Below are 16,292 nucleotides of genomic sequence, written 5' to 3' on the forward strand. Positions count from 1 at the left end.
ATCGAGAAGGACGAACGGCGCGAAAAGCGAGAAAGTAGTCTGCTTTGTGAATTGGTACATTTAAATTGCAGGCACAAATGATACGAACCACTTGAATTTGCATGCAAAATGAGGCCCATGGCCTGAAACGTTAGATCTTTAGAGGCCTGGCAACAAATTGAAAAATTTATTGTATGAGAGAAAATGCGACCAGCATGCCGACAAAGCGGAAAGAACTTAAAGATATTGAGCAGCTGAAAGAAGAGGTGTTCAACCTACCAACTTTTTTTGTAGTATGGAGTTAAGAAGGTCGTAAGGCGGTAAGTTCAAAATGCTCCAAACCGAGGGTCAGCTAGGATCCAAAAAGTTTTTGTCTGTTTTTAAAAATATTCACTATATGTAACATATAATAGACTCTAATGTACGATAGTATGGTATCACGCGGCTATTGCAATTGAGCTGTTACAGTTAAAATGTAGAGTTACTTGCCTCGGCTTTCACTGGGTCTATTTTATGGACGTTCTCGATGTATTGTGAGAATATTTTTTAGAATCAAGCATGGAAAATATGAGTACTACACTTTTCCACGCTTTTAGAAAATTAATTTCGAGTTTGCAAATGGCCAAGGATTGTAGTTCGTGGCTGGAAGAGTGTTTTGCTCTTATTCGGGCGGCATAGATTGAATTTTCTCGGGCTGCACAGGACATGGGTCGTAAGACACGCAAAATTTGTTTATTTCGTCTCGTTTCCTGTAGTGGGACACTATTAGTGGTTTTAATTTTAACCTAACACGGGCCAAGTGAACGTTTCTCAAATTTTGCAAATGCAAAAGGACGAAAAAAGAATGAACTATAAATTCCATACATGTACATAGAAAATATATAACAACTAGCTAAAGATCAATATCTCAATATCAGATCATATATTATTGAAAACAGGCTTTAAAACATCGGTAAGGGATGCTAACCTAGCGTAATTGAGCATTGTATTATATTCATAATATAAATATATTGATGGAAGCTAAGCCTCAGCAGGAAATCAAATTTGCAACCACAAATTACCAAGGCAGTGAAGCACAAAGTTTCGATGTTCCCTGTATGAAATAAATATAACCCCAGAGGCTTGGCACCCGGGTTCTTGGATTGAAATGTCGCAGTTCGTGGAATATGTTACAATTAATAGGTTGTATTTTCAAGAAATAATCGCTTACGCTGATTCTAAATTTGAGCTTCACGCTTCTTTAGAATAGACATATTGAGAACAAGCCAAAAGCTGCCTCAATATAATATCGCAAGATGGCATAAAATAAATACGGTTTAAAAAAGTGACCTTAGATATCGGGGTCGTAGCTGTTTTTCGCTAGCAGTTAAGGCAACATTAATATTCATCTTCTAAAGAATTAAGGCGGCAGGTTTTTGTTGTTAAGGTCTTGCCTGTTATACTCTAGAAAACTTATTTCAGGCTTACAATCTTAATATTTTGTGACATAATGTCGCATTCATATTTACGTTACAGGCTGTCAGGAACTACAATCCCAGCCAAGTTCAACAAAAAGAGCCTTCCGTCAGGGCATCAACAAACATCTCGTGATATTCATAGTTAGTAATGATATATGTTGAAATATATCTAGTTTATTGGGTATAAGGGTTGATCACAGGATTACCCTTCGACTGCTTTTCTCGGTGTAGGAATGTCCGGATAGATCACCTTATTGAACATGATAATATAGTTCTCTTCCAAAGTTTAGTCGCTAAGGTAAAAGTGGGAAATAGTCGGCAATATAAGGCTAAGTCTAAGGACTTCTTTAACTTCTTGGAAATCCAATAAATTGGAGTATCTAAAATGTTTTCTGTTTCCTAGAAATCCGGAAAGGTACTGGAAGCGTTGAATTTGCAAGGTCAAAGTGCATTATCTGAATATGGTATCCGTTTTTTAATCCACCTAACCACTTGAAGTCATGGTTTTCCCCAGCTCACATACTAGGGCCAACATCATACTACGGCAACCTGGCAGCCGCTTACAATCTAAACTGCGCCAACAAATCCGCAGGCTATGTTTCGATATTTTTTTGACAGGTACCTAGACTTTTTAGTTAAGGGTCAAAGAATATGTCTAATTTGAACTTAGATAAAAACCTGCTGTAGCAAAAATTTGAGCCGTATACAGGCGATTAATAGAGTAATGTTTTTTTTTTGCTTAATTCCTCCGAATTGCTTACTAGTCTAGCAGACCTTTGAAGCAAGGTTAAATAGCGATAGTGAGGCCTATCGTAAAAATGACAACTGAGAATCCATTCATCAAAAACGAAATTTCTTAAAACATCCTATACTTGTCGAATGCATCGTCATGTGTTCAAAATACTACACTAACAACTCAATTAAAAAAATAAGCACACGATCTCAATATATGTTGAGCTTTTTTATTAGGATTTTAGTGCCAAAATATTTTGAGCAATTAGAAGCTCCGCTTCCCATTATGATAAGAAACTGGTGTCTTTTAGCGCTCATTGTTTGAACAGCACTTTTACAGTAAATGGGGCTTTATTCCAAAACATCGATGGCTATTTGTTTTGAATACACTTAAACATTAAAAAGCATCGTGCTTTGTAGGGTAAATTGAAATATTTTAATAGTAGCATACAATCGCTACTGATCTACGTTAATATCAATAGAAATTAACTTTATTATTTATTAACTAGGATTTACATTATCTACAACCTGTAAGCAACAACTGGGGTCAGGCATGTTCAGATAGACAAAGCTCTAGCCATAGCTTTGGCACTTTATGGCACGACTATGTGTTTAATCAGATAATGGTTCTTAGCATATGGTTTCCTAAAAAGTGAAAAAACTTTAAATAACATTTTGTTAAATTTCGGTACTCCTTTTATTCTTCATTGCTACTTAGGCATTTACCTAACATACCAAAAAAAAACAACATTCCACAGAGACGTATCCAGGAAACGTTTTTTCATAACTATAAAATGATTAAGTTTAGCTAGTTGCATGAGGTTATGGTCTTTCCTAAATTATACAAAAAAGAAAAAAAAAGGAGCTCTATTCAGTCAATTACGAGACAAGAGAATTTTATGACGGATACAATCGAATTTAATCGTGTAGTGCATCTCAGGACGTATTTTTTTACATCTGCTTTAAACTAAACACTATGCGTGCTCCGGCTTCGACTCTTCATTTCGCTGGCCTTGTTAGAGGAAAGGACGTAACGAGGCTATACATGAAAAGTAAAAGAGGTACTAAAGTAGTAAAAGAGGCTTTAGGTTTGGTCGAAAAATGAAGTCGAAATTGAAAAAAGACCCGATTTGATGACCCGATGAAACTCAATAAACAATAAGTGGTTTTGCTCGTTTAGCCCCGATAGCACAGCTTCGAATATAATCGACTCATTCACGTACCTCAAAAAAACTATAACGATGTACCGTGCTTGCGGTTCACAGAACTACGGATTACATTACTGTGTAGTTAACATTGGGTAAGATGTGCTGACTGCTTAATGTAGCGGCCACTTAATCGGAACGCACATTTTTCTTACAAGACTCTATGGGATGCTCCCAAAATCCGTATCTTCCAGTCTGAATATGAAGCAAACGTGGTCCTCCTAAAGTGATTAAGCGCTAAACAAGCCCTTTGTCCGAAACCAACTACAGATTGACCTTATTGCCACCATTCGCTTTTGTTTATCGAGTTACTTATCTAATAACTCAGTACATTTTTACATAAATAATCTATACCAACCGATACAAATCTGTACAGTATCATGAGAAACCATGTTGAAATAAAAGGCTTTTGCGGTATATATTAAAGATGAAATCAGTAAAGCAATGCTCATGGCACCTATGATTCAAAAACTAGAAATGTTATCAGTGGTTTTAATTTTCACATTATTCAGTCATATGGCTGCATTTGCTGTATCTTATAAAACTTAAATTATCTGGAGGAAGCAGAAAAACATCTCGGTTTTTGATAGAGTTGAATCGACATCACTAAAATTAGGCTGATTCTACTGCTGACATATGCGAAGAAGCCATGAAGGTTTGGCACGCTTAATAGACCGAATATAAAACTGCTATTATATAAGGGATAATTCTGTATGTTCTGTATTCGAAACTCGATTGAACAATCTGAATGGAAGCTAGTGTAGTTATTAACTCAGTTCTTTACCGGACACATAAATAACTTTGTCAGAACTGGAAAACCCGCATCAAGTATATGCGTTAACGACAATGAAGCTTCTGATCACAACTTGGTTTATTTACTGGTGCGAATCAAGCTTTGTAGCCCTGAGACCAATCTTTGCATATCCAGCTCTGAGGGAAATCTACTTTACTTCACCGAGATGCTGAAGTAAAGATTCCATAGGTGTGATTTTGGCAAATCAAACCCAACAGTTCAAGAAGGAGCCTCACTCCAGAATCTTGACTACCAGTACTACTTTATTGGCGTGATCTGTTCGATTCTGCGTGTGATGAGAATGGAGTAATGCAATACAAATCCCTTTTCATCTAAAAACCTCAATCTTTTTCTTGTATCTATACTGCATGCAACTTATTATTTATCAATTCAACAATCTTTATTCTTGTTGTATAGTTTTTCTTCCTTTTCACCCGCCCATTGATTGTATGTCAGTCTTATTTTATCTACGTTTGCTGCTAACTGTCTGCTGCGTAGTCCGTAAGCGTTCGTAGTGACTGTGTGAGAACAATGCGATTCGTGCCATAGACTTTAAACTATCACTTCAATTGCTATTGTTGCCCTTGTAATGCCCCTTGACGTCTTTGAGCGGCAGTGTGTATAGGTGGTGTTAGTTGTAGTCTGTGAGTGTTTATCTCTGATACTTTTGCTATGCTTAAGCGAAGAGCACAGACTGCAGCTTCGGCCTTTCCGCTCGCTTCACGATGACGGGAAAGACTTGCCACATGTTTCGCTAGCGTTACTATGCAATTGTTTGTAAAATCTTTTGCTATCTACATTAGGATTGCGTCTGCACTAGTCTTTTTTAAGTTTCCAGTTTCCCTTAATGCGAATTCTAGTCCATTTAATTACATAGCTATTTGTAAAGTTCTTCTCAGTTCGTCAAATTGAAATAAATCGTGGACGTGAAGTCTGCGGCTTTCCGGTTTCAGTGTGTATTTGCGATATCCATCGATCGAGCCTCCACAACCGTGTCAGCTGACTCGGTTTCACTTTAAAGCAAGTAGATAAACTGCTTCTCAGAATGTACGAATAGGCACTTTTAGAGTAGTTACGCACGACTTCAGCAAAGTTCCTTAAACGGATGGTGATCAAGTATGAATGACTTTTTTTTTTATCTGTTACAAGTTTGTATGGCTCCCTCGCACTTAAGCGGCAGAGAATGTTTTTGCCCATGACAACACGAACAACAGGAGGCAGTGAGCAGATCGGGTGTTCCATTGTCAATAATAACGACAGCTAGCAGTAGTCACAAACGACCATTTCCTTGTACGGGTCTGCAGTGCGTGAAGTTTTTTATAAAGGAAGAGCGTTCAGGGGTGCGCTGGATATAGGAAGAGTTTTCAGTTGTCTGTTATTTGAAATATAGTTTGTTGACGATAAAGCCATCCCAGATGGATATGCCAAATGTGCAGTGTACCAACATTTAACACAACATTTTCTAAAGTGCTTGGCTACATGTCCATGTACATGTAACATTTGAATTGCTTATCGTTTGGATTAATTAATTAGTATAAAAAGCGAAGTAACTTACCCGAAAAAAACAGGTACAATCCACCTGAACAACAGGTACTAAAGTGATCAAGTTCTCTGGACAATTATCCGGCATTCCTGGTTTCTGCCCACTGAAGATTATAATGCTGACTAGCAACAGTATAATCGAGCCCCTTGACCTGCACCTAAAAAACTTAACAAGCTTAAAAACGCTTAGGGCTCTCCGTGCAGCATCGCGGATAGACATCAAAACTGTAATGCCATAGCTTACACCAAGAAGCATATAGGTACCTTAAGCGACATGGTAGCAGTATTCGTGCAGGTGGATATATGAAAGTTGAAAAGGATAAAAACATTTTGATAGCTGAAAAACAAAGAGAAGATGGTCCATGTATTTTTGGTGTTCGCGGTCTTCCTGTTTGGTCAGAAATGCAAAGCGGCTCACAACTTTTCGAGAATAAGGCGGCCAAAGAGGATGCCGCTCCTCCTTTTTGCCCCTCTCCGTCGCTTAGTGTCTAGTTTTCGAAAACGGTTTATACAGTTGTTGAAGTAAGATAACAATAGGGATAGCTTGATGATTTTTATAGACAGATGCAAAAGTCAGGAACGTCAACAAAACAAGAATCCAAGAGCAGATCGGTTTCACGACTAGAGGAATACTGAGACAGAATTTCGCGCATCACAGTCAGCCACCGACGATGAAACGGCCAAACAGGCTGCTAGACCTCTTGGGAATTGAGCAGCGGCATCCTCGGGTCGCATCAAAAAATCGTTTTGTGCATATAGCACCCATCGACCCCGAACAGCTGCCTTCTTCTTCCACTAGCCCCAACTGTCGAATATTTTGTAAATCAAATCCTTAAATTGGCGGTGCCCGTATGGCCTTCTCAAAACGCAGCAGCCCTAGTTAAAGCCATCGCAGTCCCATTTGAGATCGATCGTAGAGTACGGGGTCAAATTCTAGGGAGACGTTAAAAATTTTTGAGTAGAACCTTGTCGACATTTTGATGCTGAGGGAAATCTGGACGACTAATGCATTTGATTTTCTGCCTAACTCGAAAAAATAGTGATCCACGATGCCCCACTGGAGGCGTCATCGTGTTTTACAGTCATAGATTAAGTAATCTTTCGTGAAAATTAATTGAAGATAACGTTATCTGCCTCGTAACATGTTGTCTGCATTACACCGAGTCAAAGTTGACACAGTTGCTAATACGGAAGTTCTTTAATGGTTCGCAGGTGCTGTCACCGGACTGTAATACCTAAATAATCAACCCAGACTCGGTGTTGACGTTCAAACGACACGTCAAAATCTCAACTGCTGTTGTGTCTCAGATTAATGTTATCCGAGTTTGGTTTCCTGGAAAAAGTTATTTTTTGGAAAATAGCGGATTTATTTAAGCGGCCATTAGTATTGCTATAGACCAAGTCATACCAATCGGACCTTCTTAGGCTAGAAAGCCCTTTCAACTTGCCTGGATGCGGAGAGCCTCCTGGAGCAAGCATCCAGTCATTTGGGCACCTCATATCATTAACATGGAGAACTACGCACAATACCTCGTTCAAATCCTAAAGCTATACGTCCTAGCTTCCATCCCAAAAAGTAGAGAACCTGGTTGATCAATTCTATAGCTCGAAGGCGCAGAACATTTTCGGAATGCTAGCAGGTATGCAATCTGCAGCTAGGTTTGTGGTCACGGCGCTTAAGACAATTTGGTGAAGAACGTACACGAAAAATACAGAAAGGATCCTGAAGATGCTACACAGTTGACAACATCCGAGGTAAGAACGGTAGCCACATAAATGCGCTGCCACTTGACTTCATGTTCGTAGGCTCAACTGCTTAACCATTTCGCTAGTATGTTCACGATAAATGGTATGATTCCTCGAGTCATGTTATTATTTTCTGCGGTCGGTGATGAAAAGTGTACGATGGAGCATAGCTTGTTAGGCGCGAGTTCATTGTGCTAAAGGTGCTACAGGCTGTTGAACAATAAGGCAGCGGGCCCAGACGGGGTCCGCAACGGGCCCTACACTCGTTCACTGGCGTCCTACTGAACTGCACTTTTCAATGATTGTCTGCGTGCCAGCGCTCTGCCGACTCAGTGGAAAGATGCTTCTCTATTTCTAGCTGGTGTATTAATCAAGACACCTTCCGTCTTTTTAAACCGCAGGAAAGCTATCCAAAAAACAACATGGATTGCGGAGAAAGCGTTTGACGGAAACAGCTGCAGCGTACTGATGATCGACTTTAAAAAGGTATTCGATAATCCTGCCGGTCTCTCAAAGCAGCGTTTTTTTATTTCAAAAGTGCATTCAATTATCTGTGTGTTTTGGCGTACGAGGGTATACCACCAATGTACTTACCCTATTGGCTTCAATATCACAGGAGAAGATATGCATAGGTGATGAAGTGGAGGGGCAATCCCATTTCTCTTAACGGACAGACCAACCCAAGGTAGTAATCTGAGCTCCATTCATGTCCTTGGTTCTACGTAAAGACTTTTCTGGAAGAGTAATGAACCGCAGGAGTTTGATCGACATTATTCTATGCATGGACTACTTGCTTATCTACAGCTCTTACAGATTCTAAGTATAATGGGCTTTAGCTAGGCTTCACATGGCAATAGCAGAATAAAAACTAAAAGGACCTGGATTAAATGGGAGCCATAAAAGTCTGTAAAGGAGGTGTCATTTTTTAATGGTTACCGTTTGGTTTCGTAGACCCCGAAGAAAGAAAGTGTTAACTGTGTTGTGTTTGATCAGGGCCTTAAACCATCTCTTCCTCGCCACAGCGCTCAATCGAATTAATTTGAAGGTGGGACCGTTCTTCCTTGGCACTACGTTTGGCACTACTTAAAGCTACGAGAAACAATGACCGAAAGGAACTGAACAGGACAAATTGTCATGTTGTCCTTCGTTTCGCAATCCACGACTTCTACCAGTAATTAAGTACGAACCGGCGCTTTTCATGAGTCTAATGAAGTATGTTACGGCAGTAGATATGATAGAAATAGTAATAATAATAGAAGGCTTAGCACTTATGCCGTGAACGCATAAGCTTTTGAACTTTTAAGTCAATGAACAATTTTACAATTCAGGTAACATCTGGATAATGATAATCGCCGGTCTTATGATATATAACATGTTGTTCCGTTTTAAATATAATGCGAAGACTGCGTCGCTCATAACAATCATGCTATTGATTCTGATGAACCACAATCAAGAACTGTAGTTCTCAACTATTTTGCATGCCATAGGTATAGCTAGATATTCCCCTGCCACAACTGAATTGTTTTTTTTCCGTTATGGAACGAGATGCATATGCTATGGACTTGCCTTGTTAAGTTAGTACTCCACCTAGCTCGTAATTATTGCGTTCATTTGTTTCTTTGTGTATCCCTGGCAAAAAGTTAGAGAGCTTGGGTTTGATAGTGAGCTTCGGCTCTAATGCTTTGGATGCTTTCTTTCGTTGGCGTATCCATCAGGATTTGTATCGCTTCTGCATAAGCGTGCAGATAAGCGCTGTTGAGGTGAGGAGATTAGAAACGAGGCGCAGCATGTAGTTTCAGCACTTAAGGAAAGTTATTACTTCGCTAAGGTCTTTGGGATTCGATATGTCTAATATTGTGCATACACGCCTAGAGTCAGCCTTTAATCCCTCCTTGCTGATTAGTTGGCAAAAAAAATTGCTTCTAACATTTTTACGCATAGTATGTCCTGTTTGTATTATACACATACTTAGCGAGTCGTTTCAAAAATGGCTTCTAGAGCTTTATAATGCTCGTCAGTAGTCTCATCTTACGTATTGCCTGCCCTCCAGCTATTGTCTTTCTGGAACATGTGTCTCTGGAGTATACCATTCCTGTCGCATTTATAACGCTCCGACAGCGCATCAATGAGTGAAGCTGATAATTTCTTTTCCACCTAGTAAGGTGCATCGTCGGCAATTACCAGTGCACAGAGGATATTCCAGAATATGCCGACACCCAAAAACTCTTTTAAAATTGCAGATATCATTTGTGAACACGTAATCCATCCGTAACAAAAGATTGTCTAGTTCTCAGGGTAAGACGCTGTACTGTCTTGTCTTCTAACTACAACCTGCGTTCTGGCTTTCCTTGAATTAGCAGTTTTGCCCTCACAGGGTCTCTTATTAGTATCCAAGTGCGTCATTTTATTTAGTTAATCTACACATTATTATTTGTTTAAAGGATGTCGACGAGAGATGAGTGACTTATCTGCATTCATCGTTGACGGACTTTTCTTTCTAGATGATTCTTTACAGGACATTTTATATGTAAATGTAAATACGACCGGTCACACCATCACCGTGCTGCACTTCGCAGCAATCCAAAAATCCAGATTTCCTATCCGACACAGTTGCTCGTTGTATCATACTACCTGCATCTGACGATCAGTTGTCGACGTTTTTCTGTGATTGAGTCGAGCAAATTGTTGATAATTATCAAAGATAACTGCCGTGTAAAGCTGCACAACGCTTTATTACCGTGACTAGTCAACCCGCCAATAATTTGACAGTGTTACTCTTTTCCAGTCTTACTTTTAGCCGATTTTTTATGTGCTGGTCTTTTCCAATGAACCTATCGTCGCTGATGCATGGAGTAATCGGAAATCTTGATAACAGTAGCTTTCTTGCCTTTGTGTTTTTGTACACCACGTCCGCTTGCCACGATGCCAGGAGCCGCCTTCTGCATTAGTTTCTTTTTGAATTTTAATTTATCTTCTTTTAACCGACAAGTTATGTTCTACATTACTTCACTTTGCGCCTTTAAAATAACTGAACTATTTGAGCCTAAGCAATCCAATCTCACAGATTTTTTTGCGTCCATCGAATTCCACCTCACTAAATCAAGGTCGCTGTTGCCGAGTTTTTTTCGTCCACCCCCTGCAGAGAACTGCACAAAGTTTTTTCAATATTTAGTAAGTTTGGATTTTTGAACACGCTGTGCATTTAACTAACGGCGTCCCTGGCACCACTTTTTGGTACCCACAACCTTATAGTGACCCGTTATATCCTACTTAATCCCTTTGCTCCTTTATTACTCGATCTTTTCTACCATTGCACATAGTTTCTAAGTGTCGAATATGCGCCTTCAGAGTTACAATAACTCATCTTTGTAAGGTTTAGGTATCCATTTTGCAGCCGTCCAAGTCTTATTGGTTAGTAATATACAAAACAGAGCCTAACTATTACTTGGTTGAGACCTATTAGTTGAGGTTAAATAATTCTGTTAATTTGTGTAGCTCTCACATTGATACATGCATTGCCTATGTGATTAACTTATATATGTGATTTGGATTAACTTAATATTGAAAACTTAGTATATTTCAACTCTCTTTGGTGTAATGTTTGTATCCTCGGGTCTTCGTTAGACGAATCAGTAACATAAAAGTAATCTCACACTAAAGCTACTAATGTGATGCTCGTTTCCGGCTTCCATCCATCTTTTGCGCTTGATACGCAGGTTACGGCTGGCTCATTTAGAGGAATGTGATTAAAATACTTTCTCGTTTTGATACGTTTATCCGGCTGTCACAAACAACTCTGCGTGTCAGCTCGATAATTTTTATCTCTTTGTACTCTTTACGATCGGGCAGAATATACTAAGATTATTGAATGTAGTTTTAAGGTTTTTGTATTTGTTCATGGAGAAAGCTATTAGAAGGGTCACCAATTATTTACGAAAGACTGCCCTTGAGAGCAGGCTTATCAAATAAATAATGGGCTTATCAGTGCTAATTCTAGACTGCTAACTTAGCGATTATCGCGTTAGGTAATGTAATAGTGTTCCAGTTTTGTTGCATAAGTTTCTTTTCAGACGCCATCAGTTCTTTCTATTCAAAAAGCTGTGATGTATTTGAACCATTGTAATGTTCCGATTGTAGCACTGGCAAGTGCGTCACATAATAAAGCAGGGCTAACTGTGCGACCTGTTCGGATATCCCCGCAGTTAAGAATAAGCAGCAGGACCGCCTATGATTTACAAGGTGATATTAGAAAATGATTAGCTCATTTGTCGCCCTTGACAAGATCTCATGCTTTATGGTGATAAAGTCTATCATGGCTAAAATTATATCAGACGACCTTTGTTATCTTATCAGATAAAGCGGAACTGTGAAAAAGGAAAAGGCTATACTGTGTTCCTGTTAAGGGAGGTGCTTGAGCATATTTTTTTCGTGCTTATATCGAGGATTCGATACGCGGAGATAGGGCACTCTGAGAAAAACAGTGGTTCGCTTCTAGTTAACTAACAGTCGGAAGGGGCTCATGAATATTTTCCTTAACACAGCTTTTGAGTGCTGCTTGTATCCATTCTTCCAATCTCACAGAGTTGAACAAGAGTCTGCCTGCAAGGGTCTGCAAGCTGATAGCTTTCTACCCTATTAAAATAACGCAGCCGATAGACCGGTATCGTTTTAAATTTGTACTAAAATCTGGATGAGCGAACCATATATGACATGGTTGTACAGCTGTTTTTAGTCAAAGGGTCATTCGGAAAAATTTTATGTGTCAAAATTATTGAGCAACAGCGGCATGGATCGAGTCAATATAGAGATTTTACTTTTAGAATCTATACAACGTATTGCATACACTCCTGAGATCTGACTAATTAACAACACAAGTTAGATTACTAGAACGTTCAAGAAAAATTTTGCTGACTCAATTTGCCAGTCTACCTAACCGACCGACCAAGACACTTTGGCGAAGTTCGTCAGACGTAGCAGCGAAACCGTTCGGGTGTAACCTAAGTGCTTATTCTACCTCATACAGTGCACTGGTATTAGTATTAAAAGGTTGAGGGGTTGTTGTTAATACGATATACAATACAGGGCTCTATTATATCTAACCGAAACAGGCTGTTGAAGGTACACACGTGGGAAGTATTGGCCAATACATGCATATTATTATTGTTAAATATACGCAGCGTTTTCCTCAGTAGATGCGTAAAGCAAAAGTGTAGTTAAGGTACAGTCAACTTCGATTGCACTTATTGTTCTACCATTGTGTAGGCTGTTATTTGGAAGGATATTTTTCTTGTCTTTAAAACATTGTGCTCGTCTCTTGAAGTCAGTCCAAGGCTTTTTCTTTAAAGAAAAAATTCACCTACACACGACTCGGGCACTTGGAGCTATTTTTCTGAGTGGTTGATATGTTGAAATGTAAAACTCATACATTCACACGTTTGAGCAAGCGACCATACGCACTAAACATTATCCACGAGAGAACCCTGAAGGTATAGAAAGCTCATCGCATTATTTCAGAGTCCTGCAGGTGAAAAAAAGTCGTCGTACATGGAAAGAGATCCAGACTAATCTCTTCTGCTTCACATGTTGTTGTTGGCAGCCGAGCCTTCATGTTGTTCCTCCTGGCTTCCTCTAATTCTTTTTCTTCATCATGATTCTGTTTAAAAATGCCATTTCCAAGGGCCTGTTTTCCTCTGAAGAGATCACACTTTGGATTATTTCTTTTGCTGTGTTCCTCGCTTTCATGTGTTTTTTTCTATGTGCTACTTCTTGTCTAGTTGTTTAGAGTGACCCTTAACGGGTAACTGTGTGTTCCACATCATCCGTTTCACCTCTGCTGCAGAGAACACAAATGTCAGCCCAAATATTCTCTATTTCTCCATGTGCGTTTGTCATTGTTCCGTTAAAGCTCGTTCTTGGATATTCACGTGATCAGATTTCACAATCCGAATTATGTCTGATCTAACTCTTCTGGGACCAAGATCCGCACAAAAAAACCTCGTTGCTATCATCTTGGCCGGTGTTATGACGGAACACATTGGAATAGTTTTGAAAGCCCTATTAGACTCAATAGCCACATTTTTCTGTGTTGACAATAGGATCTTGTCTGCCCATGCAGAGAAGCCATGAAGTATCATGGAGTCAGCCACCGTTGCTAATAACTTTCTCGTGTCCATTTTGGGTTCCCCTTTTTTTGGCATTATGTGTTATAGATCACTCCAAACTTTCAGTGGCCTCATTGGTTACATATTTAATGTACGCCCGGTGTTTAGTGTAATTCTAAGGCATTTCGCTTTCAGTTTGAGCGTATTCTTCCTAATGTAAGGTTAATAATTTCAATATTTTTTCCTCCTAGACATGCAGACTGTTTTACTTTTTACAGAGCCAGTTTCAAGTAATGTTTCTCTATCTACGTTTTTCTCTTTATGATTTATTTACTCGTACTAGTATGAGTAAAAAAATACGGATCAGTACTATAGGCTTCACACAGTTATTATCTTGTATCTATAAAAATTTGGAAATTCTGACACACAAACATTTGCTTTTTATTTTCGTTGTCTCTCTGGAAGGTTTGTCGTCGCTTTTTCAGCATTCTATGAAGATGCACGTACGCCATACAAAATCATTAAAACAGTTGCTGCGCACTGCTGTAATAGCTTAAAGGTAATAGCTTAGTTATAAAAATTTTCAGTCTTGCCTTCAAGAATTAGTGCTAGATCATCGGCTTAGGCCATGCACTCAGTCCCCCTTGGCAGGTCCGAAACGGTCAGGGCCTCGTCGTAGCCAGGGTTTCGGAGTGTGGGAGCTGTGTTAATCTTGTAGAAACAAAAATACCGAGAAACTGCGGCCCGAATCATGATGTATCGGCCGAAGTACTAGTATTGGCAAACTAATGTTGTGAACTGGGACGAAAATAACAAACGAGTCGCCGGTGTCAGGTAAATCACATTAACCTTGATTTCTGGTAATTTCTTTCTTTTGACCAGGTAGGACTTGTACTAGTTGTCTTGAATGCTGAGTAGATTCGAACAAATTCATTTATGATACTGGATTGGTTCGTAAGAGTTCGCAAAACTGCTAAGAGAATGCTAAGTTAGCCTTGTTTGTATGAAACAGGAAAAACGGTAAAAAAGCAAGATAAACACTTAGTTATAATATATGCGTGAACTACGAACGATAGAACTTATTCCTAGTTAACTTGTTGACGAGCTTGTTTAAAATATCAGAAGAAGTTCTGTGTGGCCGTCCAATTATGCAGTTTGCCGGTAGCAGCTGCAGTTGTGCAGCTGTCCTGACGTAAGCGCTTATTTTCTGAGGCCTATAAGGACGGTATGTGACCGTCTGTGAGTATCATTCGGTTGACTAAAAACTTTTCTTGTGTTTCTTTTTTTGCAGTGCAATGGAGATGATCCATAATACGATGTTTTTGTCCTTGTGTACAGGTGACTGTAATTTGATGTTCTTGCAGTTGGAAGGCCTACAGCACCAAGTGACAATTTAGATCCTTAGCTGATATTAATCAGCAAAGTGCATAATGGTCTATAACGGCTAATAATGGATATCAACGTATGTATGAGTTAAATCCTTTTGTTCTTTAAGCTGTGCACTTTTGTTGAGTGATAAAGTGGTTTTCGACAAGGCTCATACACCAAAAGCAACTACTCGTTCCTGTGTCTTGTTATGATTTTGTGCAAGCATAATGCGTGGTACTTTGCGCACCAGTGTTGAGCATTATTGGTAGCGTTGGGTCCAAGTGAGCGAGAAAAAGTGAAGGAGTCAGATGTTTAACTGAAGTTCATTCCACAAGAAGGGTGTTGCATCGTTTAGCAGGTTGTTGAGCAGAGATGCGGTTTTTGCGAAGTTGGGTATAAAATTTCGATAAGATGAGCGATGCTCTAAAAAGTCTTAAGCGATTTATTGTTTTACAAGTTTCGAAAACTGGCCAATAGCTTTCATGTTGACCAGGCCTCTTCAGATGCCATGTTTACTTTGTCACTAAGGGTTTGTAGTTTGATGGTTCCAGAAGAAAACTTCTTAATCTTCATTAATAAATTTGCCTAATCTAAGCAGTTGTATCTCTGGTTCTGCCAAAGACACAAACGTTATCGAGGTAAATAAGACGTGAGTTTTCAATCCGCCCCTGAGACACGCTCTCCATTTGACGTCGTTTCACAGAGCATAGGGCATTACGTTGCATTCAAGTAGGCCACCGGGTATGATAGTGATCTTTTTAGTGTCTTCCTTTCCCTAAGAGCACTGAAAATTGTCTTGGGTAAGATCTAAAGCGTATATTTTTCCAGACCATCTAGTGCTTCATCTATGCGTGCTAATGGATGGGGATCTGTTTTGCTTTGTTGTTTAATTCCATGTAATCAATGCAGCAGTGGTATTCGCTTGACGACGGTTCTGGGATTCCGGTACCCCAGTAGTTATCGAATGTTAGATAAGATTAATGTAGCGTGAAAATTTTCCTGCGTTTGAGACTATTTTGTGGAATGGCTTGAGCATATCAAGCATTTTTCCTGGACTAAAAAATTTTGTTTATCGTTGCAGCAAAGACGAATCTTGTTAATAGGTAGTTAACACCCGTTTTGTTTGCCTTACCGATTATGTTAGATTTCACAGAGTTTGGCTAAAGCAGGACTGGTATTTTATTGCAACAAAAAGGAGCCTTCTATGGTGATGTTTCCTTTCGGCAGAATTATTTTTTAGAAGAATTCTTATCGACACAAACGTTTATGTGTTAAACTTTGTTATGTTGAGCAACTGATAAACCATTGATGTTACTGTGTCGAATTGTATCCTGTGTAAGTATTACCTCAGTGGCGGATCTTCTTCTGC

General features: G+C 39.2%; 1 protein-coding gene and 1 long non-coding RNA gene across 4 annotated transcripts in view; one reads left to right on the forward strand and one right to left on the reverse strand.

Annotated features, from left to right (window-relative positions):
• LOC147755097 (uncharacterized) overlaps nucleotides 1-16,292 on the reverse strand; it is a 121,109-nt gene that overhangs the window by 924 nt on the left and 103,893 nt on the right. For 2 of the 3 annotated variants that reach the window (XM_086992531.1, XM_086992532.1), the window contains exons 2-4: nucleotides 8,049-8,188; nucleotides 5,722-5,866; nucleotides 2,934-3,207 (exon numbers count right to left, since the gene is read on the reverse strand). In XM_086992531.1, coding sequence (XP_086848657.1) covers nucleotides 3,136-3,207; nucleotides 5,722-5,866; nucleotides 8,049-8,158 — 327 coding nt within the window. In that variant the 5' untranslated portion in view covers nucleotides 8,159-8,188 and the 3' untranslated portion in view covers nucleotides 2,934-3,135. Of the gene's footprint in view, nucleotides 1-2,933; nucleotides 3,208-5,721; nucleotides 5,867-8,048; nucleotides 8,189-16,292 lie in introns of those variants that run through there. The other variant, XM_086992533.1, reaches the window with a different exon arrangement.
• On the forward strand, nucleotides 6,788-9,338 carry LOC147755098 (uncharacterized). Its single transcript, XR_015329966.1, has 3 exons — nucleotides 6,788-7,463; nucleotides 7,856-7,940; nucleotides 8,448-9,338. It is a non-coding gene; the product is annotated as an uncharacterized LOC147755098 (long non-coding RNA).

Source organism: Varroa destructor, unplaced genomic scaffold (genome assembly GCF_002443255.2).
Source record: "Varroa destructor unplaced genomic scaffold, Vdes_3.0 BEIS01000006.1, whole genome shotgun sequence".
NCBI lineage: Eukaryota > Metazoa > Arthropoda > Arachnida > Mesostigmata > Varroidae > Varroa > Varroa destructor.